Source organism: Indicator indicator, chromosome 16 (genome assembly GCF_027791375.1).
Source record: "Indicator indicator isolate 239-I01 chromosome 16, UM_Iind_1.1, whole genome shotgun sequence".
NCBI lineage: Eukaryota > Metazoa > Chordata > Aves > Piciformes > Indicatoridae > Indicator > Indicator indicator.
The window spans coordinates 8,834,772-8,861,598 of record NC_072025.1 but is presented as its reverse complement, the minus strand read 5'-3'; the positions used below and the strand labels follow the sequence as shown (position 1 = coordinate 8,861,598).

The 26,827-nt window shown below is 35.6% G+C and overlaps 1 protein-coding gene across 1 annotated transcript in view; it reads right to left on the bottom strand.

Moving 5' to 3' along the window:
- Positions 1–13,087: 13,087 nt before the first annotated feature.
- The window catches only part of ZNF280D (zinc finger protein 280D), a 39,715-nt gene continuing 25,975 nt past the window's right edge, over positions 13,088–26,827 (bottom strand). Inside the window, exons 12-16 of the mRNA XM_054387860.1 lie at positions 26,515–26,655; positions 25,570–25,632; positions 24,889–25,007; positions 24,673–24,709; positions 13,088–14,758 (exon numbers count right to left, since the gene is read on the bottom strand). Of these exons, the coding sequence (XP_054243835.1) occupies positions 14,122–14,758; positions 24,673–24,709; positions 24,889–25,007; positions 25,570–25,632; positions 26,515–26,655 (997 nt within the window). The 3' untranslated portion in view covers positions 13,088–14,121. The remainder of the gene's footprint in view (positions 14,759–24,672; positions 24,710–24,888; positions 25,008–25,569; positions 25,633–26,514; positions 26,656–26,827) is intronic.

Genomic DNA, 26,827 nt, shown 5'->3' with positions numbered 1-26,827 from the left:
CTTGGATAACCCTTCCCAAGAAAATAGCTGGCAAATTGATGATTCCATCTGAGCTAAATCAGAAGAGATAGACTGAAAGGACAGGGGAGGAGCATGTGACTGTCAGTAACACACCTGAAGTATAAAAGGAATTAGTTCCTCCACTCCTGGAACATCACTCAATGAGGAAGAGACAGGGCAGATGAAAATCTCAGGAAGAGCTTGAAATGGCTACACCTTGCTGGCCACATCATACAAATTTTCTTTTGTTTTAAAGACAGACATGAAGATTACAGAACTGTATTTATTTTTGGACAGCTTTATATTCCAAAGCAAAATGCCATGCTCTGTTCTTCTGGGACAAACGTACGTGTGTGTGTACATATCAGTGCATTTCAGTAAATTATCCAATTTAATCCAATGGTGTGATGAGAAATGCACATTACATTTAAATGAGCAGAGGGAATAACAAAGAAAACAGATGAATCCCATTACAGGTGTCTGTGAGGAAGAGAATATGAATGTGAGGCTCCAGTCTGAGAATTTTAACAGCTGTCAACATTACAATACCCCAGCGGGAAATAGAAGAGTAAAGCCTTTGACAAATCTTGCAGGTTACTGTTTTTTGGCCTATGCATCCACAGAGGGTTGAATTCAATGGAGCAAGGTTTAAACTTAGCCAATCTGTTTAAGGTAATTTTGTGTTCTGCTGAGGTTGTCTTCATGATACAGAATGAATTCCTGACTTCTACTAAGAGAAATCTAGTACATACAGTATTTTTAATCTTCTGAATGTTCAGATCAATATATGCAGAAGAATAAAAACACCATCTTAGTCTTAGAAGTCGCACAAGCAGTATTTCAGTTGTAAGCTTTCTGAAGAATCCATACAAACTGGCAGCTTGCTCTTCACTTGCTTTTAATTAAAGCACCAGAAGGGTGAGCTCGGTTCAATAATGCAGTATTCAACAAACTTCAGTCAACTTCTGTTAATCACCAAGAAATAAAAAAGGAGACCTTCCTTAAGAAACGGGTACTTGCCTTGTTTATAGAAATTCTCCTCATTACTATGAAAGCATCAGTCTTTTTGCTACAATTACTGGAACCAAAACTATGACATCTGCAGTAGGATGGGCTCAATGTTGCTCTTCCGCTGGCTGGTGAGTCTACTTGAGACGTGAAAATGGAGGAGCGTGAGAAGGAGCCTAGCAGGCACACTTTGCTCCCACTACAAAGTGTTCAAGCACAGGGAAGACTAGAATAAGGTTAACTGTCTTACCTCAGTAAGATGCCTTCTAAATACAGTCTTCTACCTTGGAAATAGACAAATAGCTTTAGTTCAGTCAAGTGATCAAAAATAGTACAACATTTTGTATAAAAAGCTTACAAAAAACCAGCCCTATACACACATATGTATGTATCATCTGTCACAGCCTTTCCCTCTACTATAGGGACATGACAAGACAAGAACAGTACGGTGTAGTGTATACTGGCCTTTTGATTGGCCTACGAGCAGAGTTGTCATAGCTGGTGTTCATGTTTTGGGCAAATTACTGTGTGGATTCCTGCAATAAGCAGCACCATGCTCAACATTCAAAGGCAAAATAAACATTACAGGATCCAGACTGTATTGGGATGTGACTTGGATTTTAATGTTGTTTAACTTAACTTCAGTATCTGAATTTGTATTTAGACACAATTTCCAAAACTTCTACAAATAATGGAGAGGTCAAACTGGGAGTTTTCATCTGCTCTGGTTACAAAGAATTAGTTAAAAATATTCTTTCTAGTCACCCAGTAAAACAACTGATTCTGATATACTGCTCTTCTCCCATACACTGATCTATCCAGGTAATTTTAATTCAGTAAATTAAGTAATTGTAGGTTTTTAGAAGACATAATACTTATTTACAGTTTTGTAAACCATTAGAATACTTACTTCAAAACAAAACTAGCTCCTTTTATGGTTACTTGTCCCTGAAAGAAAAATTATAGAAATAAAAATGAGAAAAAATAATTTAAAACAGAACACTTCATCTTTCCATGCCAAACATGGGAAACTACTCCAGTCAAAGTCAAGCCACAGTCAAGTTATTTTGAAGATTGTTTATAGAGACTGCACATGCAAGGCCATTTTCAATCATTTGCAGTATACAGGATGTCCAAAACGCACATCCAAAAACAAGTTAAGAAAGTGAGTATTCATGACACACAAAAACGGGAATTTGTACACATGAAAAATTTCAGATTTAAATCACAATATACCATTATTGTAAAACTATGGTTAAAATTCAGCATGTTTAAAACATAATACAACTCTGGTAAAATCCTTTCAATTGTCAGTCATCTAAATGAGCAAGAAAGATTGTGTCCAAGCGACTCTTTTCCTAGGGACTGTTTCTTTTTGCAATGAAATCTGAACTATGGTTAAAACTTTTTTTTCTCAGTTAACTACAATCCAGCACACTGGCATTTGGCTGAGCCTGTAGACAACCCAAAAGCATACCTCCAGGGATCATTACCACTTTGCTGGTAAATTTAACCTTTAAATTCATTTACTGCAGATTGAGAAAAGCAGAAATGAAAGCAGATAGCTTGAAGTTCTAAAGTGAACAGATCACTGCTTTGGTTTCTTAAATGAGTCAAAGCTGTGTAGTGGCTGGAGCACAGGGCACATGATACTCAAAGCTTCCTGAAGGTTATGTTAAAACTGTCTACATCTTGCAGCACTACTCAAAGTGCCATGGGGAAATCTGCTTAAGTACTGACTGCAGGGTATGGTTTGCAGCATGTATGTTTCAGAACATTGATAAAGAAATGAGGCAGTTATGAGCATGCTTGAAAGAGAAAGGACCTGACTGTAATTAGGGAATAAGCATGCATCAGAGGTTTTAAAAATTTAATTTGGACACCAAATTACATCTCAGTTCTCTTTCCTTAAACAACAAGAAAAAACCTTCTGGCCTAAAATAAGTTTGTTTTTTTTTAAAGCTGAGTACAGCAGCTATTATTCAACGTTTGTACTGTACTGCCAACCTGAAACCACCACCCAATGAGCTCTTATCCTACAAATATATGACACAATCCCTGCCCCCCAAAATTAGCAGTTTGTATGTTATAAAGTCTAATTATAGTGTAAGCAAAAACTAGAAACCCTCTTAAAAGTGGCAAAATTCTGAAAAATTCAAGGTAATTACAATGCTAGCTCATCCTGATTTACCAGGCTATTTTTCAAACCATATAGGCTGCTGTGCTCTGAGCTTTTTTATATTTGCATTGAGTCCTCTGTGATTCTGCCTCTGAAATGTGTGCATATGCTGAGTCCATGTGAGATGCTACCACTGGCACTTGTCATAAGAATTAAATCCCTCTCAAGCTTGTTTACAGCTCAGCACTTGTCATACTGCTCCCCTGAGCTTCATGGCTGGTTGGGCTTTTTCTCTCTCTTTGGCTCTGTGAAAGATTTAATTTCTTTTTTGTTTATGTGTGTACTTACACTTGCAGGTGCAGAAAAGAAAAAAATTGCTGTACCCAGATGTTTTGAAGCTGCAGCAGCATACATACAGCTGAAATTAAGGAGAAAAACTATAATGAATAAAACCAACTTTCTCATACAGCATTCTGTAGCATATTTAATAAACCTAACATCTTTCATTCACAAGAAGACTCTTGAATTCAATTTTAGGAAGACCAGAATATTATACACAGTTGCTGTCTGCTCCTTTACAAAATGCCTTTTGAAGTCTGAAGGTGGTCCAATTACTCCTATTTCTAATTTCACTAATATCTTCCTATAGTGGTAACAGACTCAACCATCAACACAGCTACTATATATCAAGCTGTCTTAGCTTGTTACTGAACTAATTAAACCTCAGAGTTTTATCCAGACACTCATTTCATTTTTATCCATACTATGAAAAACATAGTGTAGTGTTAAAAAAAAAAAAAAAGTACCCTCTTGCTTCTGTGGGAATAAGAGGAATCATTGCCTGGATTGCTCTACTGGAAGTAAAGCCTACTTCCAGTATATCAAATCACATCTAGTTAAGCATGTCTCCATTTCACAACTGCAGCTGGTTAACCATGTAATTCATTTACTCCACCACATACACTAACAGTCCATAAAAGATTACAAAGATTAATGAGCTATGGTTTCATAGGCAACTACTGTAGCTATTTATCTACAAACAGGGTAATGGCTTGTCTGCTTCACCTTAACAGCATGTGCAGGCAGAGCCTTTCCACAATCAGTAGAAGGGCTCCTAATTCCACTGATCAAATTCAGCACATGCATCAAGAACCTTTCCTTAGATATGCCTGTTCCTAGTCAATTAAGTTCATTTGTACAATGATGTGCAGAACAGAATAGTTCTTCAGTACATTGCGGTCACATTTTACCTTTCAACTTTTCTAATCATGCGCAGTCTGCAACATAGAACTTGCTGATCACAGGAATGTTAAAATCACAGGCATCTGACACAGAACCTACTGGAATTTAAAGCTGTTTTCAGCATCAGTAACTTCCTCTAGAGCTTCCACTGGGCACCATGCAGAAGAACCTGCTCAGTGGCTCTGTGACATTGACCTCTTACAATCAATGTTCTACCTGCTGTCACAATGGGGAAGACAATTTAAAAACATGTATCTAATCTTTGTTGGTTTTTTTCTGGATTTCTAGTTATCACCAAAAACCCAATTCTTTCTCCAGTGAGGCTCAGTATGTGTCTGATCTTACAAGTGATATGGCACAGTATTCGAAAGTTTAGGTTATTAGAGAGGCACAACACATTTCTTCTTTCTAAACATTTTGATCTTGTATTTCAACATTACTAACTTTATGCATGACTACAACATGCACTACCAAACTAATGGCAGAGCAGTAAAGGTATTTGTCTAAAAGAAAGCAGGAAAGAACACCCATTTCCTGTGCTAAGAGAATGAACATGAGGATAGTTATCTGAAACTGTTTTCACTGCGTCCCCAAAATGTGAGGTGTTGCACGAATCAAAACTGCCAGTACTGACTTAACATGGTCTCTGACAAGCACAAAGGTCTACTACTCTGCCTGTTCTTTCCAGCAGATTAAATCAAAGATAAGAGATCTTAGCAGATAATACAGGTGAGGTGCAGAAAGCACTTTTTACTTCACCAGGACTAGATATGGCAAAAGTATTTAGCCTAATAGACAGGAATTATTACTCAGTGCAGACTGAGTAAAGTTTGACAATTATTGATCTGTACCTAACTGGTGTACATTATACTCAAGAATATCAGTTTACAGGCAGCTATGAAATGACTGATAATAGACAGCTTGGTCAGGTGCTACACAGAATCCTGTTCAATAGAAAACTCTACTCTCAGTAATTACAAGCAGAAGCATTTTGCCTGTACACATTCCATATTTGACTCACAGTAAAGTTCCCATTTGCTACTGCTTCTTATTGATCTTTCATTGCAATGAGGCATCTTGACAATCCAATGAAGCTCTTCACTTGCTGCTTTGGGAGATTCTGTTCAGCAGAATTCCTAACAGCGTCAGCATTACCTATAAAGGAAAGAATATGGCTCTTACTGCAGGGAGTCAGAAATTCAGGATGGATATATTTTACTCACTCTAATTAGAGGTAAGCAACAGACTAAGCTTTAAATTTTTTTTTGTAAGTTCCCTCCCCCTGCTTTCCACAATTTTATGCAGGGTAAACATGATATAAAAGAGATGTGATCAAGAAACTCTCATACATGTGCAAGTGGATTGCAAGCTCTCGACATTACTTTGATGGAAAGAATCAATGCCTTTAAGGACTGTGCAAACACAATAAAGAACACATTAATCTAAAACACACATGATGTGAGAAGGCAACATATATTTTTATTATTGCCAAGATAGAAATGGCAATTAAGAGGTAACAGCATGGTAAAAGCTTCCACTGCTAAACAACAACTCTCTAGTTCAATTAATCCACTGTAAAAACTGACAGTCAGAAGAGGTCCACTTCCATACAGAATTCTCATTTGTTTCGTTTCAACAATGAATAAGCTTTCCCATCTTATAATAGTGTCTATGGATCAGCTGTACTAGGAAGGGTCAGCTTTAGGCTGGTGCAAGTGTACAAACCTAACAACAGATTGAGAAGCACAGCTGTCCTGGCCAGAAACAATGCTTCCCAGAGCCCTCAGGGAGTCCTGCTTCCTTAGAGCACATTTTACCTACTTTTATGGAGGGTAAAGATGAAATCTCATTTCCCTCCACTGAGTAGCTCACCTAGTAAGAAGCGTGCTCAGATTAGCAAAATGCTCCAATTCAAGTATAATGGCAATTTCACAACAATCTGTTTAGACAACTTGGTGCTCAAGAGAGCATAAGGATTGCTGCTGAACTCTACTCTCTGTTTAACATGATAAAAGTAAGACTCCTTTTGTTATTACTCTGTTTATCTACATCAGGGAAAATAAAATGAAGTTATATTCCACATAATCAAGAGTGCATGCGTGTTCAAGGAAAAATAATGAGAATACAGCAACAGTTCAATGCAGTTAAGAATTCACCTGACATCCTGTACTGCCACCACTTGCCCTGTATTAAGTTCATTTTTTTAAAGGTTTCTTCCAGTCTGAATTCTTAACTACTCATAGTACTGGAATTTATTTTGAGTCCCTCCATTTTGTCCCAGCTTTACTTAGTATTACTGTTTCATTTATCAATAATTCAAAATCAGAGTGATTAACATCTTCCTGGGTAGTACACTGGTTTTCTGCTTTCTAAAAATCCGACAAAACGACATTTGAATTTTCAAAACTTATATTGAAAATGAATCTTCTGTCTGCGATAGGTGCTTGCTTGGATGAATGAAAAACGTTGAATTTGCATAGATCTAAGAACATATAATCACAAGCAAGCCAATTATAAAAGTTGTATTATAACCATTAAGCCTTTACACTGAAGGATGCATAGGTCATACTACAAAAAGATTTCTGCCTTCACTGGCAGCAGTTAATTGACATATACACAACTAACAACATCTCTGGAGATCCAGCCATAATATGCAGACAGTTTCCAGAGGAACTGATCCAACAGCTTCATTACTTGCAGCTGTTTGGTATGCTGAAAGCTCACTGTGTTTTTTCCTCTTACGGAAATGCTTTTCCCCTGACAAAGTAGGAATTTGTCTACAATTCCCTACAGATTAACTCCAGAAGCTGCATTTTTTAGGCTGTGATTTCCCATTCAACAACAAATGAATGGCCTAAACTGCCCATGCTGTTCTCTGTTGCTGCCAGTGGATTTTTTTCAACCTGAAAATCTCCACGATTTAGCTCAGCATGATTCTGTAAGATTGGTTGAAATATGACTTCGCAGCTACATGGAGAAGGGGCTGGTTCAATCACTGGAAACAGAACAGCAGCTTTACAAGCGAATTTATGGGATTAAACTTGGATTCCTCTCACAAATCCCAGCAACCTTCATCTAAAAATTCAACTGCAGCTTATCAATTGTAATTGATAAAGCAAAATTCACTGAACTCTTATTTATGATGGTGCAATGTAACAGCCCAAAGGGTGTGGGTGATGCAGGTTTACAACAGAAGAGAAAAATCATCTTCATCTATCTGTGGCTGTAACCAACTCAGGTACACAGCCTTTCTTGGGGCTGCAAAACTGCAACAAAACTGCAGCAAAGCACAAGCTGAAAAAAATTACTGGGAGTCTTGTCACCTTCGTTAATTCCCCAATTTGAGAGAAAAGGCAGATTAAACAAGAGCACAAGATGCTAACTAGTGGAGGAACTAGGAGGATTTTAAAACCCTGCAGGACAGACAAAGAAACTATGTAATGGCCAAGGGTGAACTAGAAGAATGACACCAAATTCTATCCGCAGTATATTTCAGTTCTGTGCTGTACTCAGTTAACCATTGTCACTATCCATTAAAGGTTTGAATTTTAGCTCCCAGTATCATCTTTCAAACATCTTTCATGATAGTGTTGCTTCTGATATTTAGGCTATACAGATGTAACATCTGGTTTGGTATTGGCACTATACTCATGAGTATTTTAAATATACCAAGGGGAACACCTGCAAAACAAAGGGAAGAAACTTGAGCTTTCACACCACTGAATAAAACTGAGCAGTGTTGGACAGAGTGGATAATACTTTCCCATTTACAAGAAGCTTGCATTACTTGCGCAAGGAAAAGCTTTGATATCTTTGTTATATTCTAAATACAGGCTGTACTTTAATTTCCATCATCAACACAACCTTTTGAGGAAGCAAGAGGACAACAGATTTCTTTTCTTAAATAGAAGTAAGCTATGAGGCACTAAAAAGCATGTTCTGCTTTAGTAAGTTTGTCTTACTAATTTAAACTGAATCAGTATTAAGTTCCAAGGAGGTCTAAAACAATAGAAGTTCTGTGCTTTGAAGTTCCTCTTACAACAAATTTGAAGAATCTTAAGTTATCCTCAAGAAAGGTTAAGTTATTATCAGACAGAGAATGACACAGCCTACCTCGATACTTTTCTGCTGTGGTACTTAGCCTGCTATCTAAAAAGGCATTGAAAAGCAGCAAGCTATAGTTTAAACATTTTCCACAATATTGCTAAGAGACTTCAGAGGAATTGACAGAACTTCATTATTTAGCAAAGATTAATAAAACACTGTTATCCACCATTAAGGCACATCTTGCTATACTAATATAAAATAGCATACATGCATGTTAACAGCTTCTTTTTGGTTCCATCAAGGAAAAAAATCATATAAACACTCATGTCTCCTCTAGGATAACTGGTCTTTCTATGGTCTCAAAATGACATCCAGAGTATGTTATCTGGGAAAGAAAATGGTGGAAAGACACAGTTAGAAGAAAAGCTTCCAAAGCATGAATATGTTGCCTTAGGCTCCTTTTGGAAATTCTGATCTGACAGAGATACCCAAAGTTCCCTGATACCTTCAAGAGCCATTGAAGTTGCATGTGCCCAGCTGATCAGGTTCCTTAAGTTGCAGATTCAGGAATCAGTAAAAAATCTTCACTTCAGACAGAAAGTTAATCAACCCATCCTGCACGTTGCACACCACTAATCATGAATAAAATCTTAACTTACTTTTATTTTTTTTCTCTCTGTAGAAATGTCTTCTGCTTCTATCAACAGATAACTATGTGAAAGTTTATTATACACCAGTCATCAAGAGGAGATATCCCAAGATACAAAAGATTGTGACAAGGAAAAAAGACAACAAATACACTGCATTTCACTGAATATCCTGAGAAAATTATAGCACGTTCCACCAAATTTATAGGTCAAAGAGGAAGTGAAGCCTTTTCAAGAAAATTAAGTGCACAAACACAAACGTCTGCTGAATTCAGCTGAAAACCTGAGAAATTAAATCTTCATTTTGGGCAGCAAACACTCAGGTAATTCAAATACTACTAAAACTATTAAGTATTCATAGATCATTTCTTCTATAGCCTTAAAAAGGAGAAAGCAAGGCCTTTTATTTGTTGCTAGAGTATGACAGCAACAGAATGGAAGTCACAAGAGACTGTAAGAAACAGACCTAAAGGTTACTTCCCCTTTAGTCAAAAGGATTAATTATGAGGAAAACATATAAAGGCTCCTTTTTTTCCAAAGCTATCACATTATCAGACAATTTTTTTTTCTTTTCCCCACAGAGCGCATTGTTGGCTATCCCCATTCACCGAAACTTTCAAAGAAAACAGCTCATCTGAATTAAATATAAGTTTGAGAAATTAACTAAAATATGAAATGAAGCTTACTTCAATTCCTAAGGCAAGGGATTCATTTAGCAATACTACTTGAAAAATGCTTAAAGAATGGAGAGTTGGTTGACGACATTTACACTTCTTGATCATGAAATTAATCTTATTCCAAACTGTCTCCCATACACATATTGAACATTTAATTTTCTTAATATGAAGCTATATTTGCTCAAATTTAAATGTAGATACACATATATCAGTTATCACTGTGATTGTCACAAAAACTCCAGCCTCTTTGAAACGATAGTTTTATCAGTAAAACCCCCTCAAACCCAGCACATTTTTACATTAATAAACACAGTAGCTTTATAGCATCTTGCAGGCTAAACATTTTTCACTTTTTTTTCTTAATTCTTGTGAAATACAGGAAATAAAAATCAGCTTAACATGGTGACTTGGAGTCAATGTAATGACTGCATACAAAACTATAATTAGGTGTCTTAGAGCTAGAACAGTGATCCAAAATTCAAAGGAATACAATGAAGAACTTCCTGCATGGTGTCCATAAATTAATTTAGATACCAGTCAACATACTTTCTCTCTTAGCATTAATGGGTAAAAATTAGTCAAAATTATGCATGAAAACATAACGTTCAAAGGGGATAACCCAATAGGATTAATCTAAGACCAGTCCTTTTGAGTTACATTGAAACTGCAGTACAGGTTTAATTAAAAGCAAAAATCATTCAAACAATCGTAACACATACTTACCAATTTTTTTTTATTATAGGCATATTAAGCATACATAAAAAAAAAATACAGGATGCAACTAGACAAATGAAGCTCACAAGTCTCAAAAAAGTCAAACACTAATGAAAACAAAGGGCAACTGGGTAGAAAATCTGTGCAACACGAAACTTCTAAAACTCTGTGACAGCCTGTGGCCAGAGTCTTTGGTAGAATATTAGTATATCCTACAGCATAAAAAAAATAACTGCTTTCTACATGCCAGCATATAAACAACAATGCTTAACGCCTGCAGAAGAGCTTTGAGATCTTTTATTTAAGGTTTTGCAGAGCATATACTGTTACTCAAAAATTTTTACCCTAGCCAGTTTCTAATGTCTTCTGGCAGAAAAGCACCACAGAACACATAATTTAACACCTATTGCCCAGGGTTGCCCTCTCTCTCACCCCGTTTCCAGGAAAAGAAATGTTGACATGGTTTTGCTACTAAAAAATTTTCTTCTTTAAAAAACATCACCCAATACTTTTGAACTCAGTATGTGCTATGATTTAATCTTATCCCTGCCCGCCCCCCCCAGCATGTACTCATCCATTCTGTTACAAAAAAGTTTCTTTCCCAAACTGCATGAGGCAAACAGCTGTTGTCTTCACTTGAGGAAGCTCCAAGTGACTGAACACTCACTGGCCATAAGCTAATAATGGTAAGTTTCCCATTAAATGCAAGTAATCAAGATAGCACGTGTGGCATCGGATCTCCTTAAAACACTTTAAACAAGTAAGTTGCAATGGTTATTCAAGCAAATATGGCTTCCCCTCTTTAGATGAGGGGAAATGGTGATTCTAGGATGGATACCAAGAATTAACTTTAAGACATTGGGTTTTGGTAAGGGGATGAAAAAACATCTTCCCAAGTAAAAAAAGAACTACTAATGGCTGGATAAAAAAACCTTACTCACTCAGAAATAAAACTGAATTATGTGCAGTTATATTCAAAGAACTCAAAATGCATTCAGTGTAACTGGATCCTCTGGAGTGACTTGAGTCAAATTACCCATTTAGCTTATCTCTTTGAAACCTCCCAAATAACATCATAAAAATGTACCTTCATCATTATGCAGCTTCCTAGTTTTTAGCTAGCAAATGAATTATTGCATATAGAAAAAAATCATAGTGAGCTTTAGTTTTCTTCACAAAAAATACGCCAGTTTACATGATACACCTTACTTGCTTATTTAAAGCTATCATATTTGGTCTTGTTTGAACAATCTAATTCTCCCTCACATCTTACTTTGGTAGGGCTACTAGATCTTTTAAGTGTTTTATACCTAACACTCTCTTCTATATAAGTTTGAAACAAATAATTTACACATTATGCATCTGAGAATATATATATATATACACACACACACACACATATATATATACCCTTGTACCAAATGGAGTCTTATTTTCCAGCTTCTCAACAGTATGTGGCCGAATTGTCATTGAAATGGTAGTATTACCCAATTAAAATTTTAAAGTAAGAGACAAATGTGAGGAAGTTACAAGCAAGTACCATAAAAATATTCCAGTTGAACTTACTCCTTGCCAACACCACATGTCAAAGCATTATTAAAAATATATACTTTGAATGGAAGATCATGAACCTGATGAAAAACGCTAAGAGATTTCTCTGGGTTCAAATGCAGATGCATCAAGTAACTTCTCAGGTAACAGGAATCCAGTCCCATCACTGATTAAATCCTTTACAGTGTCCTTATTGTGATGCTGTATCTTATAATTTGCCTTTTGTATGTGTATGAAGACAAACTGGTTAATCCTACCTGAAATTAATGGCTTCACTGAAATCTTTAAAAACCAAAGGAATATGGCAGCTTATTGTTCTCAACTCTTTCATGTCTCCTGTTATTTGAAGTTCTTAAAGTGGCAAATCTTGAAGAGCTGTAACTATGTAAATTGTCCCACTTTTCTTTTTTAAAAGTCTTCTAACCCTGCATAGATAAAAATTCAGAAGCATTTCAAAGTTTAAATCACATAACTCTTTAGAGTGTGAAGCAATTTTTGAGATGTTGCAATTGATGAGGTTTATTTAAAGGTTCCAACAATAAGCTGGACGGTCTCTAAATTTGAATACTGTTGCTGATTAAACTATTTATAGCAGCTGTGCCCAGTTAACCTAAGAGGACAGAGTAGAATTCAGTTGCACACTCATGGCACAGAAAAATATTCCTTACATAAAAGTGAGCACATCTTACACAATACACAGCTAAAAAAGCATTTACGTATAGGCACTTGCTCATTTAATATTAAAAATCCCAACTCACAAACACACAAAACCCCCAAACCAAAATAAACAAACAAGCCCTGTGTAAGTCTCAAATTCACAATTTAAAAATGAATAGTTTTTGGACACTGCCACTAAATTTTTTTCTTAAATGTAGGAAGACTACATTCAAAGTTGCAAGCTGAGCATAAAATTATGCACAAAGACAAACTTTTGTTGCAAATATTTACTCAAAAAGTAATAATTTACAGCAGTGCTTGAACAGCTGTTCAAAATATTTAACATTCGTTAAAAACAAAACTGTAAGTCAAAAGCATTCTGAACATTTCAGATGGAACAACGAAGTTATAAGAGCAAGCTTCTGTTAATCCTATGCATTCCTGTATCTAGCTAACTAGAAGACAAAAAAGAAACAAAGAAAAAAACCCAAAAACCCAAACCAAAACCAGCAGCCACTTTTCTGTACACAATTTAGTCTACAAAAAGTCCTGAAACTGAACTGTACAATTCTACTTTATATGCCCTTGAGTCCTTCTTGTAAGTTAGCCAGTAGCAGCTGCAAAATGGCAGAACAGATGCCAGTTGGTGTTTCCAGTTTGGGGGTTTGCTTAAAACAGTTTTTACATTAAACTGTACTTTGGTGTGACTTACAGACCATTCCTATGGGTCTACAGCTAAGAATAATTAAAACAACGTTAAAAGCCTAACAGTTACAGTACTTTCAGCAGTATCTTCTACTTCATACAATTATGTTCGGTATTTCTGCACAGCCTGCACACTGAAAACCCCACAAATATACATTTTTATTGTAATAATTCCACTTTCACTGAAAGTTTATTAAGGTAAGCTTGCAGTCCAGCAGGATTACACCTGTACAGAGGTGCATAGATTCATATAATTCTGTTTACATGCTTTTACAGACAGGAATGTGACACCAACTCGAAAAGTTTGTTTACTCAAATTATCAGCAGACCAATAACCATCATTACAAGTGTGCTCCCTTTCAGCAAAAGCTGTGATTTCACACTGAGTTCCACTGTTGAATAATATTCACACTGAAGGATTTAAAAAAATATTTTCTTGGCAAACAAATCACCTTATCCCCAGCTAGTTAGCTATAAAAATTAGAATTTATTCCTCCTTTCAAATGTCAATCTGATAAGATATATATCACATCTGAGAGGCAGGATATACTTCTAAGTGTTCACTTGTAAATTTAATCAGTTGTAGACACACATACAAGCTATCTTGATATGCAAAACTTCCTATTACTGTCTTGCCCTCCTCCCTTTCCTCTCCACTCTATTTTTAATAATTAGCATCAATGAGCACACTCATCAGGAATGGTCCACGCTGCTGCTACCATTGTTTATAACAAATAACAAAATTAAATTAATTTCAGCTTGCTTCATTTTCATCTGTCTTGTTTACAGTTGTTTCCATTCTGTCAGGGCTGCTTTCCTCAGAAGTCTCATCTGTTTGTTCAGAGACCTGTCCAGCTTTCTTCGAAGAAGGTGCAACATTACCTTTTTGAAGAATTTCAGTAGCTTCATGTTCTAGTACCTCTGATGGAGTCAAAGGCTCCAAATGAATACTGCCTTGTTCACTCATGTCTGAGCTAATGGATTCAGGCTCATCTCGTTTTCTCAAGAACTGCTCAAAACTAACATCTTCGCCCAATGTAAGTTTTAAGTCCCTTGCTTTCTTGGCTGAAAGTGAAGTTTCATCCAAGCTATGTACTTTAGTCTGCTCATTTAAGATAATGTTATCTGAACTTTGGCAAGTTTTCAACACGCTTTCATCACGAATACATTTCTCTTTCTCCTCTACTAATTGTTTGTTATTATCTGAATCACAACATGCTCCTTTCTCATGCAAAGAATTCTTTGAGCTGCTGTCAGGAAGTTCCAAACTAGGAACATTTTCTGTATTTGACAGTGATGAGTTTTCTTCATTCTTTTCAACTGATGCAAATTTTGTAGTTTGACTTCTATTGCATTCTTCTGTTTCATCTGGAGAGTTCTGCTCCTGTTCGCTGAAAAAAGAAACCAAAACAAGTCATTTTGGTAACAAATTAAATAAAACAACACATGGCTGTACTCTGCAAAGTGACACTCAGAAGGTGGTATTGTACATTTCCCATTTGGTCTTTCTCAAAAATTTTCATAGTAAGATGGGCTGACTTTAACAGCTGCATTCTCCTTACCCGTTTACAAACTCAGCTTTGTATTTAGCAGTCAGTTAGTACTCTTAAATTCTTGCATTTAATCTCCAGGAAGGAAGGTTAAGCTGTCTCCTCTGTGTGATACATGGAATTTTCCAAAATGCAATTTTAAGTTCCTCTACCTGCACAGCTTCTGACACAGGTGCAGATACAACTACCAGGAAAATCTGGTTGCTAATGTGCAATAAAAGAACCCCAAAACCCAAAACTGACCAACTGACCACAATATGAGAGTAAAGCAAGAAAAAAACTTAGAAATCTGGATTAAACTTAGATCTAAAATTAAGTTTCATTCATCAAAAATATGAACCTGTACAGTAACATTTTCAATCACTTTTCAGGGCAAAACTGTATGTTTATGAAAAAAGTATAAGTCAGTACTGAATTACGGAATAAAAATGAAAATCTTAACATACAATAAAAATCTAAACCAATGTATTCAAGTTGTAAACAAACTGATAGTTGAAACCTTGTATTATTTCACTACAGCCACAAGCATGCAGACCAGGGAAAAAAGATAAATAAAATAAACCTGAATGCTCCAAAGAAAACCTGAACTGTGTACTTCAAGTGCCCTCTGTACCCAAGGACATATGAAATGGTTTAATCATACTGCGGTATGCAATTTGCTCTTACGTTCATATTCCAACAGACAAAATCCTAAACACTAGTTTCAAATATTTGTCTTGATTTGTTACAGAACACCAGCTTCTCCCATCCTTTCCATGATGGATAGCAGTTTTTGCTTGGTAAAAGTCATCTTAGGAAAAAGTTGAATGAAATTTATAATTCATATGATTTTTTTTTCCAGAATTGTAAGTAGCTCAAATTACCTAAAATGATAATGGTAACAAAAGAAAGTAGGAGTAAGATGGAAGAACAACAGTTGGTTTGATTTCAGGTGTTAATTCTACAGAAAAAGTGAAATTAGGAGAAGACTTCAAAACCAACTTTTAAAATGTGACTCTTTAATTGAAAATAGTCTCTGAATAATACAGACATACAACATGAGAGAAATGTGTCACCACCAAACATCTCATTAACCAAAACGATTTGTACTTTATTTCTTCAAATAGCTTTTAAAACTGTTAGCAACAATTTTTTTGAGCAGTTAAATGTTACCAGTCACTGAGATCATATAAGAATCTTTTCACCTTCTTATATTGCTTTTTAATTCATAATAAGGAATTAACCCAAGAGACAGGTGAGCCTCTTCACCTAATTAAACCCTATATTTGCTACTTGTATCAAACAGGCTTTTTTCATTTATTAGACCCTCTAATATAAGTGTAAATTACATTTTTGAACATACAAACAAATTTTCTATCAAGTTCTTCACCATTCTCTCTTAAAATTCTACCAAAAAAAAAAAAAAAAAAGAGATGAGGGGATGACAGGGCAGTATCTGAGGGGAAAACCCAATATTAAGTTCCATCACAACAGTCAACTCTCAAAATCAGTTATCTGTGGCTGACAACTCATCTTGCCTAACTCATCCTAATTACCTCCTCTATTCCAGAGAAGCACTTAAGCTATAGAGCTGTATTAGTAAATATTCAGAATTGTTTCCACATAAAAATTCAGTCAATTCTTTATGAATCAGTGTATATATACATAACCTTGAGCTACTACTTTTCAGCAAGCTGATTCAGAGTGAGATGTAGTCGTAGAATTAAAGCATAATAGGATGTTTGTTATGTGGGAAGTTTCAAACAGATAAAAAAAGGTTTTCAGTAGAAGGATGACTAATGCACACACAGAGTAGTGTTTCCACACTGGAAGTCCCAAATGGATTACACGTATTTACAGACACATGCAAGATTCACACCAAGAAACTCTCCAAAGGTCAAATCTGCCCTTCGCATATAAAGAAATATCTCTATACATTTAATTATTTTTTCAAGTTGATAGTTATTTTGAGCTTGAATGTACTTCAGAATTCTAGAAGAACGTCACAGAATTTTAAAAAGTTTTATTGGATATACAGACATTGTAAGATAAACTTGTTTCATGTTCCCTCACCTTAAGAAAAATCAAGAAGCAATTCTTGAAATGGTTACTAACAATTATTACAGTGCTTACTGCAAGTTTACATTAGAAATTGTCTCTTCATCACAAAGACCTTTTAAACCATGACTGAGGTATTTAAGACCTGAAATACTAAGTTAAGTGTATAAAGCAACATAATGACCTGACAAAAACAGTCTACAGAACAAGCTCAGTTTTCTTTCTATTGTCTACCATAACCAAATACCCAGAATACTGTAGGGCAACTGTAAAACATTACGGCTGAACTCTATCTACTATTTGGAAGAGATACTGCCCTCAAAATGCCTTCACAAGTACAGTCCACCTATTAGATGAGCTGTAAATTATTTAAATTTATTGACTTTTAAACCCACATTAATTAAAAAGCTTATCACAACATCACTAAAATTGATTTTCTCTGTTTATGTAAGAAAATGCTACTGGCGAGATAGCAAGAAGTATGTCTTACAAAACCTTGTTAAGTCATGAGTTCTAATATAAAATTTAACCTTTCAAAGGTATCCTGTTAAAAAAAACAAAACCAACCAAAAAAAACCCTGAACAAAACCCTCAAAATTGCTTACGCCTGTATCTTCTTTGTTGATGCTGCATTAAAGGCAAATTGAATCTGCTGAAGTATGGTTCTGCCCCTGTTATATTTAATGTTATTTATCATAAATTAATTCATGACCTCAGCAAGTCTTACTGGTTGTCTACAAGGCACAAAATACTTGACAGAAGAAGCAGCTTTTCTAACTTAAATGTTATGAAAAATGTACACTACTATTAGATTGCTATCTACCACTTGCATTTTCCTCATTTAATCCAGGAAAGCAGTGTTAAACCAGACCTTTTGAAGAATTTTAGCACATACTTTCAGCACACCATAAACAACTACCACCAATGTCCTAGCAGCTAACAAACAACTGGAATGGTAGTATAAACAGCCACTTGTAATTATTTGAATTACTACACCTTAATTTGCAATAAAAGATGTCAAAATAACAAGGAAAAAAGGGATTATTTTACAATAATATCACTATAGTAGCACTGTAACCATGCTCATTTAATTAATAGTAAGAAAAAATATCAAGACAAATCAAATGACAACATGTTTTTTGAGCCAGGGACTTGAAATCCTCAGAACTATTTAATTGTTGGTAGCAACATCAGCAAAAGATGATGCAACACCAAGTATTTAGCTTTAGAATCAAGAAGGCTGGAAGAGACCTCAAAGATCATCGAGTCTAAGTTTGCTGCTTTAATGATTTCTATGCAAAATACAAGTAAGTTGGAAATCTTTTTGTCTGAAACAATCACCCAAAAGAGAAGAACTATTTAAACATAAATGAGATATTGTATACTCAAGGACAAAAAAAATATGTATTCAGACAGGAACTACAGTAACTTCTGCCACCAAAATAAATGGGTATGAATTGGATCCAATTGCAGCAGATTGTTTGAAATGCACTATAAAGGTTATTTCACCTGATGAAGTTCTAAGGACATATTTCACAGCTTTTAAAACAAATTAAAATTGGCTAGTCTATGTTGTTTTGGAAGTGAACAGGGTTTATAGTATCTTGTGTTAAAGTATATTAATAAAGATATGGTTATCTTAGGATTCAAGATAAATTCTCAACCTTAATTCTGTTAAGTAACAGGCTTCAGAAAGTAGCTTCTTGCTTGTAATTAGCAAAAGTTTTACATGTGGACATTAAACCACAGAAAACTATCACCCTGGGACATTTCCAAGACTTTTCTGATGTAAAAAATCTTAAATCCCATAATTCTCAAATAGCCACAAACGTGATGTTTTTTGTTGCATCTGTGGAGCTACAATGATGCTGGAAAGAGTATGAAAATAAAAGACTGTGATCAACTCTGGTTAAGTACAGCCTGCTGGTCCACAATTTTGATCAATTTTTTAAATCTCTCTACAGTTCTCCAAAGATGTTTTATTCTACATTAAAATAAACTTCTTGAGAAAGCTCCTTAACTGTCAATCCCTTTTAATAAAATGGTCCCAGAATGCAGTGTGTAAGCACAGTATTTCAGCCTGAATGAAATACTTCATAAAATGGATTTGCCACAACACCAAAGATTCAAAATACAAGCTAGTTAAATATGAACATTAATTTAGTCTAAATTCAGGTTGGTCTGAAACACAGCTTCCTACACAAGGAGCCATCCAGGACTCACTGGAGTCAATGAAACAAGTAGACTCTAATATAATACTGAGTCTCAGCACAGATGGAAGTATTCTCATTTCTGAAATTGCTCAGTCTTACTGCTTACCCTGATCTCATTGTAATAAAATTGTTTACTTGCACATGCAGTACTCAAACCATGAGCAACTGTCTTCCCAGTGGTCTGCTATATTTTCTTACAACAGAAGGGTTACTCTGACAGCTTCTTAGAGTAAGCCATACAGAACTCAGCTTGAATCTTGTGCCAAACGTTTTTCTTGGCCACCCCTAACCTTTTCTAGGATGTATCTGCAAGAGTTTAAATAACATGAAGTTGTTTTCTTTAAGTGTCTCAAAGGTACCTTCCAGCCACTCAACTGAACCATACCCAGCATCAATACAAATCTATATTACAACCAATAGAAGAGAGAGATTTGAATTGTTCAGGGGCTTTTTGTGTTTGCTTGTGAATTTTCTGTTCTTGTTTTGGATTTTTTTTTGGTTGCTTTTTCATTTAAAAACTTCACCTTCTAGCAGAAATTCCCCTTTTTGAACAATATCACTCTAAGTAGAGCCAATGATTCATAAAGCACAATCCTCTCCCAAATACCTGACAATAAGTGTTTACTGGGAAGATATGTGTGAATGCTAGTTAAAGAGAGGAAAACCTGCTTCAGTGTTGTGGTGCTTCAGACTGTTCAAGACTGAATGGAAAAGTGAAGATGGCAGCATTCATGTTATTTGACATATCTCCAGTTTCTAACCTGTAAAATGGGGTTAGCAATAAAGACAGCTATATAATAACTTACTATTATTATCACAAGTAGAGGAGTATTATGCCCAAAGCTGCACAGTTACAAACATTAACAGAAACAAACATTTACTTGGTTGTCAGAAAGACTTTCAAAACATAATATAGAACTAGCTACTTGAGCAAGGTTGCTAGGCAGTTGCATATTTTAATGAACCTGTAATACAGTGACTTTAAAGGACCTAAATATAACAAAAAAGAGACAGGTTACAGTACCCAACTGAAATCTTAATTCCTTGACCCTAAACTGATTATATCATGCATAGTCATGATCTGTCCTTACAGATGTGCTCCAGCACGTAGCATTATTCTTGTAACTTCCTAGTTGTTGGGACCAGAGGTATTTAATATTGAATCATGCAGATTTACTTGCATGATTTACTACTGGTTTTATATTATGAGTACTCCACAAGTTACTTGTTTGAGATGCTCACATAAATGGAAATAGGAAGTCACAATGACAGTTCTTTCTACATGAACAAGTTACACAAAGCTGGCAAATGTGTATATAACTTACAAGTGTAAATCTGAAACTTAAAAAAAATTCTGTAGCAAAGCTGTAAAAGAACCAAATGATAATATTCCAAATCAGCATTCAGAAGAGGTATAATTCACACAGCTTCATATCAACGTGTTAATCTAGTGCAATTTCTGGAAAACTCTTAAGAGAACATATCTGAAAACCACAAAAATCTGAAATCGTATTTCAGGTTTGTTGTTGCTGGAAACCTGAAAGAACATGAACTATCACAGATTCAACTTCCTCTGAAATGCAACAGCATATTCACAATGAAAACACAAACTCATTATGATTTTTTGAATGCTGCTGTGTCTAAACAGAAGTAAGTCCTGCAAGAAAAACCTGTAGGAGGTAACTGATGGTTGAAGATAAACAGCAACACTCAAGATGGAACAGAAGTTAGCAAAAAGAACAAAGACTTTAAGAGTACTGAATAAGCTTGGAGATGCTCAATCACAGAATACGCATAAGAGACAATGGATGACAGGATCCTTGCCATTATTAGCAATACCACAGGGGTTGCAGAAGCTCACTTTTGCCAAAACTGTTACCATCTGACTACTAAAAGTGAAGAGGACAAAAATACTGGTAAAAATAGATTAATCACAAAGAGATTGATCATGGAGAAAAAGAAAGTGCTGGAAATCAAACCCAGCTTGCATTCATTAAAAGTAATCTCTTGTATCTAGGAGGTCACAACAGTGGCTGATTTCAGAGTAAGATTAGCTCTATCTATTAAGTTTCTTGTAAGCTAGTGATGAGAGATTCAGCCAAGACATATCCGCTGTAAGCAGGAGGTCGAGTTTGGAGGAACACTAGAATGTTCATCATGACAAAAGGAAAGTTCATTATATATCCAGACAACCTGTTGATGGATGAACTTGCCACAGATAACCTAGAACTAAAGATGAAGTCAGAAGCAGTGAAATCAAAAGCAGCAGATGTCTCAGCAGTAGAGAATCCTTGAAGATGAGAGATGATACCGAAAAGAACATGCTGTGAATGAACTCTATCTGCTTCACCCTCAGAACCAAGGCTCAATAAATATATCTGCTTTCTCCATATTCCTTCCTCCTACAGTATTTAGGAGCAAAAAGAAGATTAGCTACCAGAGCAAAGCACCTAAGAAATTCCTTTGGCTAAGATTCAGATTATATAGTTATGAGATAGAAGTCATTTGAAATATATTTTGCCAGTGTATACTGTAAAGTCATTGGCAGACAAAAATGCAACTTACTTGAATATTAAATAGATAAGAAACTATGTTCTCGTGAACACCCAAAAGAGAATGACAAAGCCTTTTACTTTCAGAAGCTTGGATCCCAAGTTCAGAACAAAAGGGGCTTTGATATTAACATACCAGTCATCATTTACACACTACTCTAGCTTGGGATGATGGCAACAGACTTGAGCAGCAAAGAAACACTGCAAATGAGCAGTAAGGAACCACTGCATTATGTAAGTCAAACTCCTGCCGAGCCTCTCTTCAAATGAACATAGCCCCCAAAAAGCTGCAAGTCAATGCTGCAAAGCAGAGAACATCATCACAGAAGGGCCTTTGCCAGATTACAATAATGGAAGAAAAGACCAGACCTGCTGCCTAAAAGATGCAAGAAGAGAATACCACAGCTTCAATGCATGAAGAAACAGGAAAAGGTCTGGTCAGATCCTTGTTCACTTACATACCAAAATAATCCCAAGCTGGACTGGGTTCAATTTTCTGGTCCACAATGTTGTATCAGTGAGCCAAGGCAGTATAGGATACCTGCTCACTTTGAACTTCCCTGCAACAAAAATGTCTACTGTCAGTTCATTTTCAAGTATGTTAATTTTTGCGCAAAGCAGAGAGTTGAGCATTAGAAGAGTACCAGCATAGTTATTAAACCTTATTCCCTCAGCACAAGCTGAATCACTAACAAACAAGGTGACTTTATGTAGAGTTACAATATAAAAAGCAACTCCTTCTGGAACATCTCCAGCTAGGTTATCTGTATCAAACTAGCAGCAGTTTGATCAAAAAAACCCCATTCTCATCAACATTACACAGAGGTCATGGAATATGTCTGGTCATTAGCAATAAAGATGAGTTTTACAACACACAGAGTCTGACATATAATAGAAGACATTGAAAGATAGCATCTCAGAAATGCAAGAAGATCCAAAAGTGTTCAAGAATGTAACTGCGAGTCATTGTTGCCAATGGTGAAGTGATTCTGAAGAGCCCCATACACAAGTCAATACATCTTTAAATTACAGGACAAAGAATGGAAAGAAACATTCATAGATCATTGAGAAACTACAAAGTAAGAGTTAAGAATACTGACTGCAAGTTCCTCTTCCAAAGCAAGCCACAGAATACCATGAAGAACTATGCCCACAAAAAGATGAACATTTCTGTGTGCATTCTGTACTGCAACTAATTAATTTAGAAAGCTGCTGCACACGTACACTCATTGTCTTAGGCTTAGCACTGATACAAATTTGCACATATTCTTGACTCCATTTCAGGTCTTTTCAGTGCTCACTCATCTATTTCTAACATACTTTATAAATCCAATGTTCCTACTCATTTTCATAGGACACAACTGTGATGTGTTGACAGTAAGATCCTTGTGCAGTGCTGACAACGGTTTGCCACAACTGTACCTCTCTCCCCACCATTCCATACACCTGTAACCTTTCCTTCCACATAGTTCAGCAAGCAGTAATTCCCAACACGGGCTTCCAAGTAGAAAAGCTGCATTTTTCACAGCTATCACAGCCCAACGCTGTTTTTTCCATTGTTTGAAATTCGGTGAAGTGAAAACTGTTAAAGGACACAAGCCATTCTGGATTGATGAAAAGAACATAGCTCACTCTCCAAAACTACTTTTTTCAGTGTTTTGTCCAATTTCGATATTCTGTGCTCAAAAATCCAAAATTTCCTTTGTTAAATGGTGTTTTGTAACGCTTTCCCAAATAAACTTCCTTCCCCAGTTCACTTGTCAGTAAATATTAAATTCTTTTTAATAATGTCTATTAGTCATCCTATCAGACCACCACCAGTTTTATATAGCTGTATCACATACTAAACAGCTATTAGTAGATGTCTGAAGTTTACAGGAAGTATTTTGCTCTACTACTACTCATAGCTAAAGAAACTAATTGTACATTTCGGTCAGATAACAGATTATTCCAGTACACCTCCAAACTGGCCAGTTTATGGAAACTAAGAAAGAAAATGCTTAGTAGTTATGATATTGGGAGTATTTCCAGCACTCAGTGAAAGCTGATTTATACGTAGAGGCCCAAGAACTTCTCACTCTGTTGGAAGAGTTCTCATCATGCATGAGAAATATCTAATAACTTTTAGAATCCTGCTACAGGCTAGATGGACTCACTGACAGCTTGTTGTTAAATCAAAGCTAACCCATTTTCTTCCGGTCTTTTAAAATACCTTTCTGTGCAGTTCAGTTGACACTTCCATTCCTGCGCTCTGAACTGGTTTAGAAAATTCAACTGACACATCTCTGAAACTTCAGTTAAGGCATAAATATGCTCACAAACTACATTGTAAAGCCTCAAGCACCATTTCATGATAAATCAGGGGTGGTTTGACAAGTCTGATTTTTCTAAGGCTAATAAACCTCTAAGCAAACCCTGCAACACAAACTCAAAAATCTGCAGGTTCTTTTTCAAATTCTTCGACACTGAAAACCAAATTACAGTAATTTTTCTTTGGAAGACAGTATACCTTTGTCATACGAATAACAATTTAAAAAATAGTTTCTAAATATATAAAATACTAAGATTGAGTTTGTCCTACTTCAATAAAGATCACTTTTTTAAAACATAAACCACTCATTTAATAAAGCCAGCACTAAAAGAAAGTTGAAGTCACAGTGTCACTATGTCTACATTTAAAAATCAGGATTGGCAAGTTCTAATACTGCAAAAATTTTTTATGTCTCTTTGGTAAAAGTGAAGAAAAACTTGGTTTTGATTTTGGCTCCATTAGGTAGTAATTTCTTCTCATTCTTCAAATTGTGGACACAGTAAGAGGAAAAAGCACTAGGTAAAGGTCTATGTTGAAGCATACATTTCAAATTCTATGAAATTCAAAAACTCAAGTTCGAAGTACAAATTTTGGCCATCTGTCACTAAATCAATAAACATTAAGCAGTAAAACAAAACTTACTCAGATACTTGTTCAGCAGTTGGGGTATCTACAGAAACTGAAAATAAAAATAAAGGGTTTCATTAAAAATATTTTAAAATACAGAAATACAGAAGCACTCACTTTCAAATCTAAGTACACACAAATAATGACAATGCAACTGAAAGGGACTGCAATAAGACAGAAACATATATACGTATTTGTATACTATACGAAAAAACCAATATATGCACTCACCTTTCTCTAGAATAACTTGACAAGTATGAGAGTAGCTTTCACTCAAATGTGTGGCCATGCTATCTAAGCCAGAAACATCAGTAAGGAAGTCACAGTTAAGACACACTACAGTCAAACCTCTAAAGGAGAGAAAGTAAAAAGGAAGTATAATCAAAACAGGACCAGAGTTAACAGAGTTAAGTTACAACAATTGGACAAATTATATAAAGAATAAATAAAATTCGTTACAACTTTAGATGGTTCACGAAATGTATTCTTACTTTTCACACTGCAACTAGCACCTGGAATTCCCTATCAATGACCAGGGTATATCCATGCTGGATGTAGCACAAAGAACACCACTTTAGAAAGAAATTTACCTGTAAAGGACAAGTTTCCTAGGTTTGGTGTTTTTTTCCTTTGGCTTTTGTTTTTCTCACCCCTTCTCCATTTTGCACATTATGAATAATTGGAAAATAAAGAAATAGAAATATTTTTTTTAAATGCTCACAGTTAAGAAAGATAATAAATGTGGACAAATAACATTTGTCACTGAACAGAACGCTAGTGGAAGAATCAATGTTATTTCCCTGCTCTTTCTAAATTGTGGAAGCTTAGAAATTTAAGATGCTCTAATCTAACTAATCAGTTCATTAACAAAGTGAAAACACTATGATCTGCAACTGAAAAAAGTAAAATTACCGTAGCTCTTCTGAATGCTTCTTATAGATCCAAAATCTTTTACTTGGACGAGCACTGTGAAAACTAAATATAAGAAAATATTACCACTTCAAACTTAGACTTACATTACTCCCTATGATGAACATAGTACATGAAAATAGAAGGCTCCATTCCTGACCTGCATTATTCTAAAGCACTATATATTGCTGAAAGCTTACAGGCTTGTGAATCTCAGCTCTACTTCAAAACATTTACTCTCCTTTAAATAAGTTTGGGACATAGAAGGCTTAACTTTGTCAGCCTAGTTCTTCAAGAACACAGTTACATTGTCTCCATCAGCAGTTTAGCTGTTGAAGCACCATGACTGTAGCTATACAGTGCTCCACAGAACCAAGGCTTTGCTAAACTTGTACTTTAAATGAGATGAATCAAATTGTAAGTTATCTGACACGCAGGTAGATTATGTGCCAACACTCTACCCTCAAATGAAACTGCCTCATAATCAGTGACAAATCTCCTGCAAAACGGCTTACAGATGACCAGAAGTAGCATAAGAAAAAAGTATCTGCTTATGTTATTTGAAACATCCTTTATATGGTATTTGAGCACAGATTTCAATAGCAATAGCTGTGACTGCGCATATTTGGCACTTTTAAAATCAGATGAGGTATTCAATCTGAAAACCAAAGAATACACCGCAGTTGGTCATTATTTGCTAAGTCTGGCTGAAGTGGTCATGAAAGATCATAGAGAAACCCTGAAGCACACAGAACATTATCTGACCCTGTGGATTTTTAAGGCAAAACAAGAACATGGGATCTTAGGTACTCATTACAAAGTAAAAAGCCAATCTTACACATTTCCCTGCCAGTCCTATGACTCAGTTTAAAATTCAGCTAACAGAAACACCTAACACATTATATGATAGCATTTGATAACCCATTAAAATCTTTGAAGACTTCTTACCTCATCATGTGATTCACATAGGCTTTGCTACAGCTAGTGTTATACCTGCACAAGCTACAATGGACATAAGCAGGAAAATGGCTTGCAAAATCTTTTATTTCTGAGTAACACTCAATGCATTTGTGAGCTCCCAAATGGTACCTAAGAGTAATATGAAAAAGTTACTTAATATCAATACTTCAGGACCAGGTAACTATTTCAAACTTTTTGCTTGAAGTCAGTAACAAGCATGCCTACCTTATGGAAAACAGGAAATTCAAAATCTATCAGTTAAATAGCTGTTATTATACGTTATGTTAGCATACATGAAGAA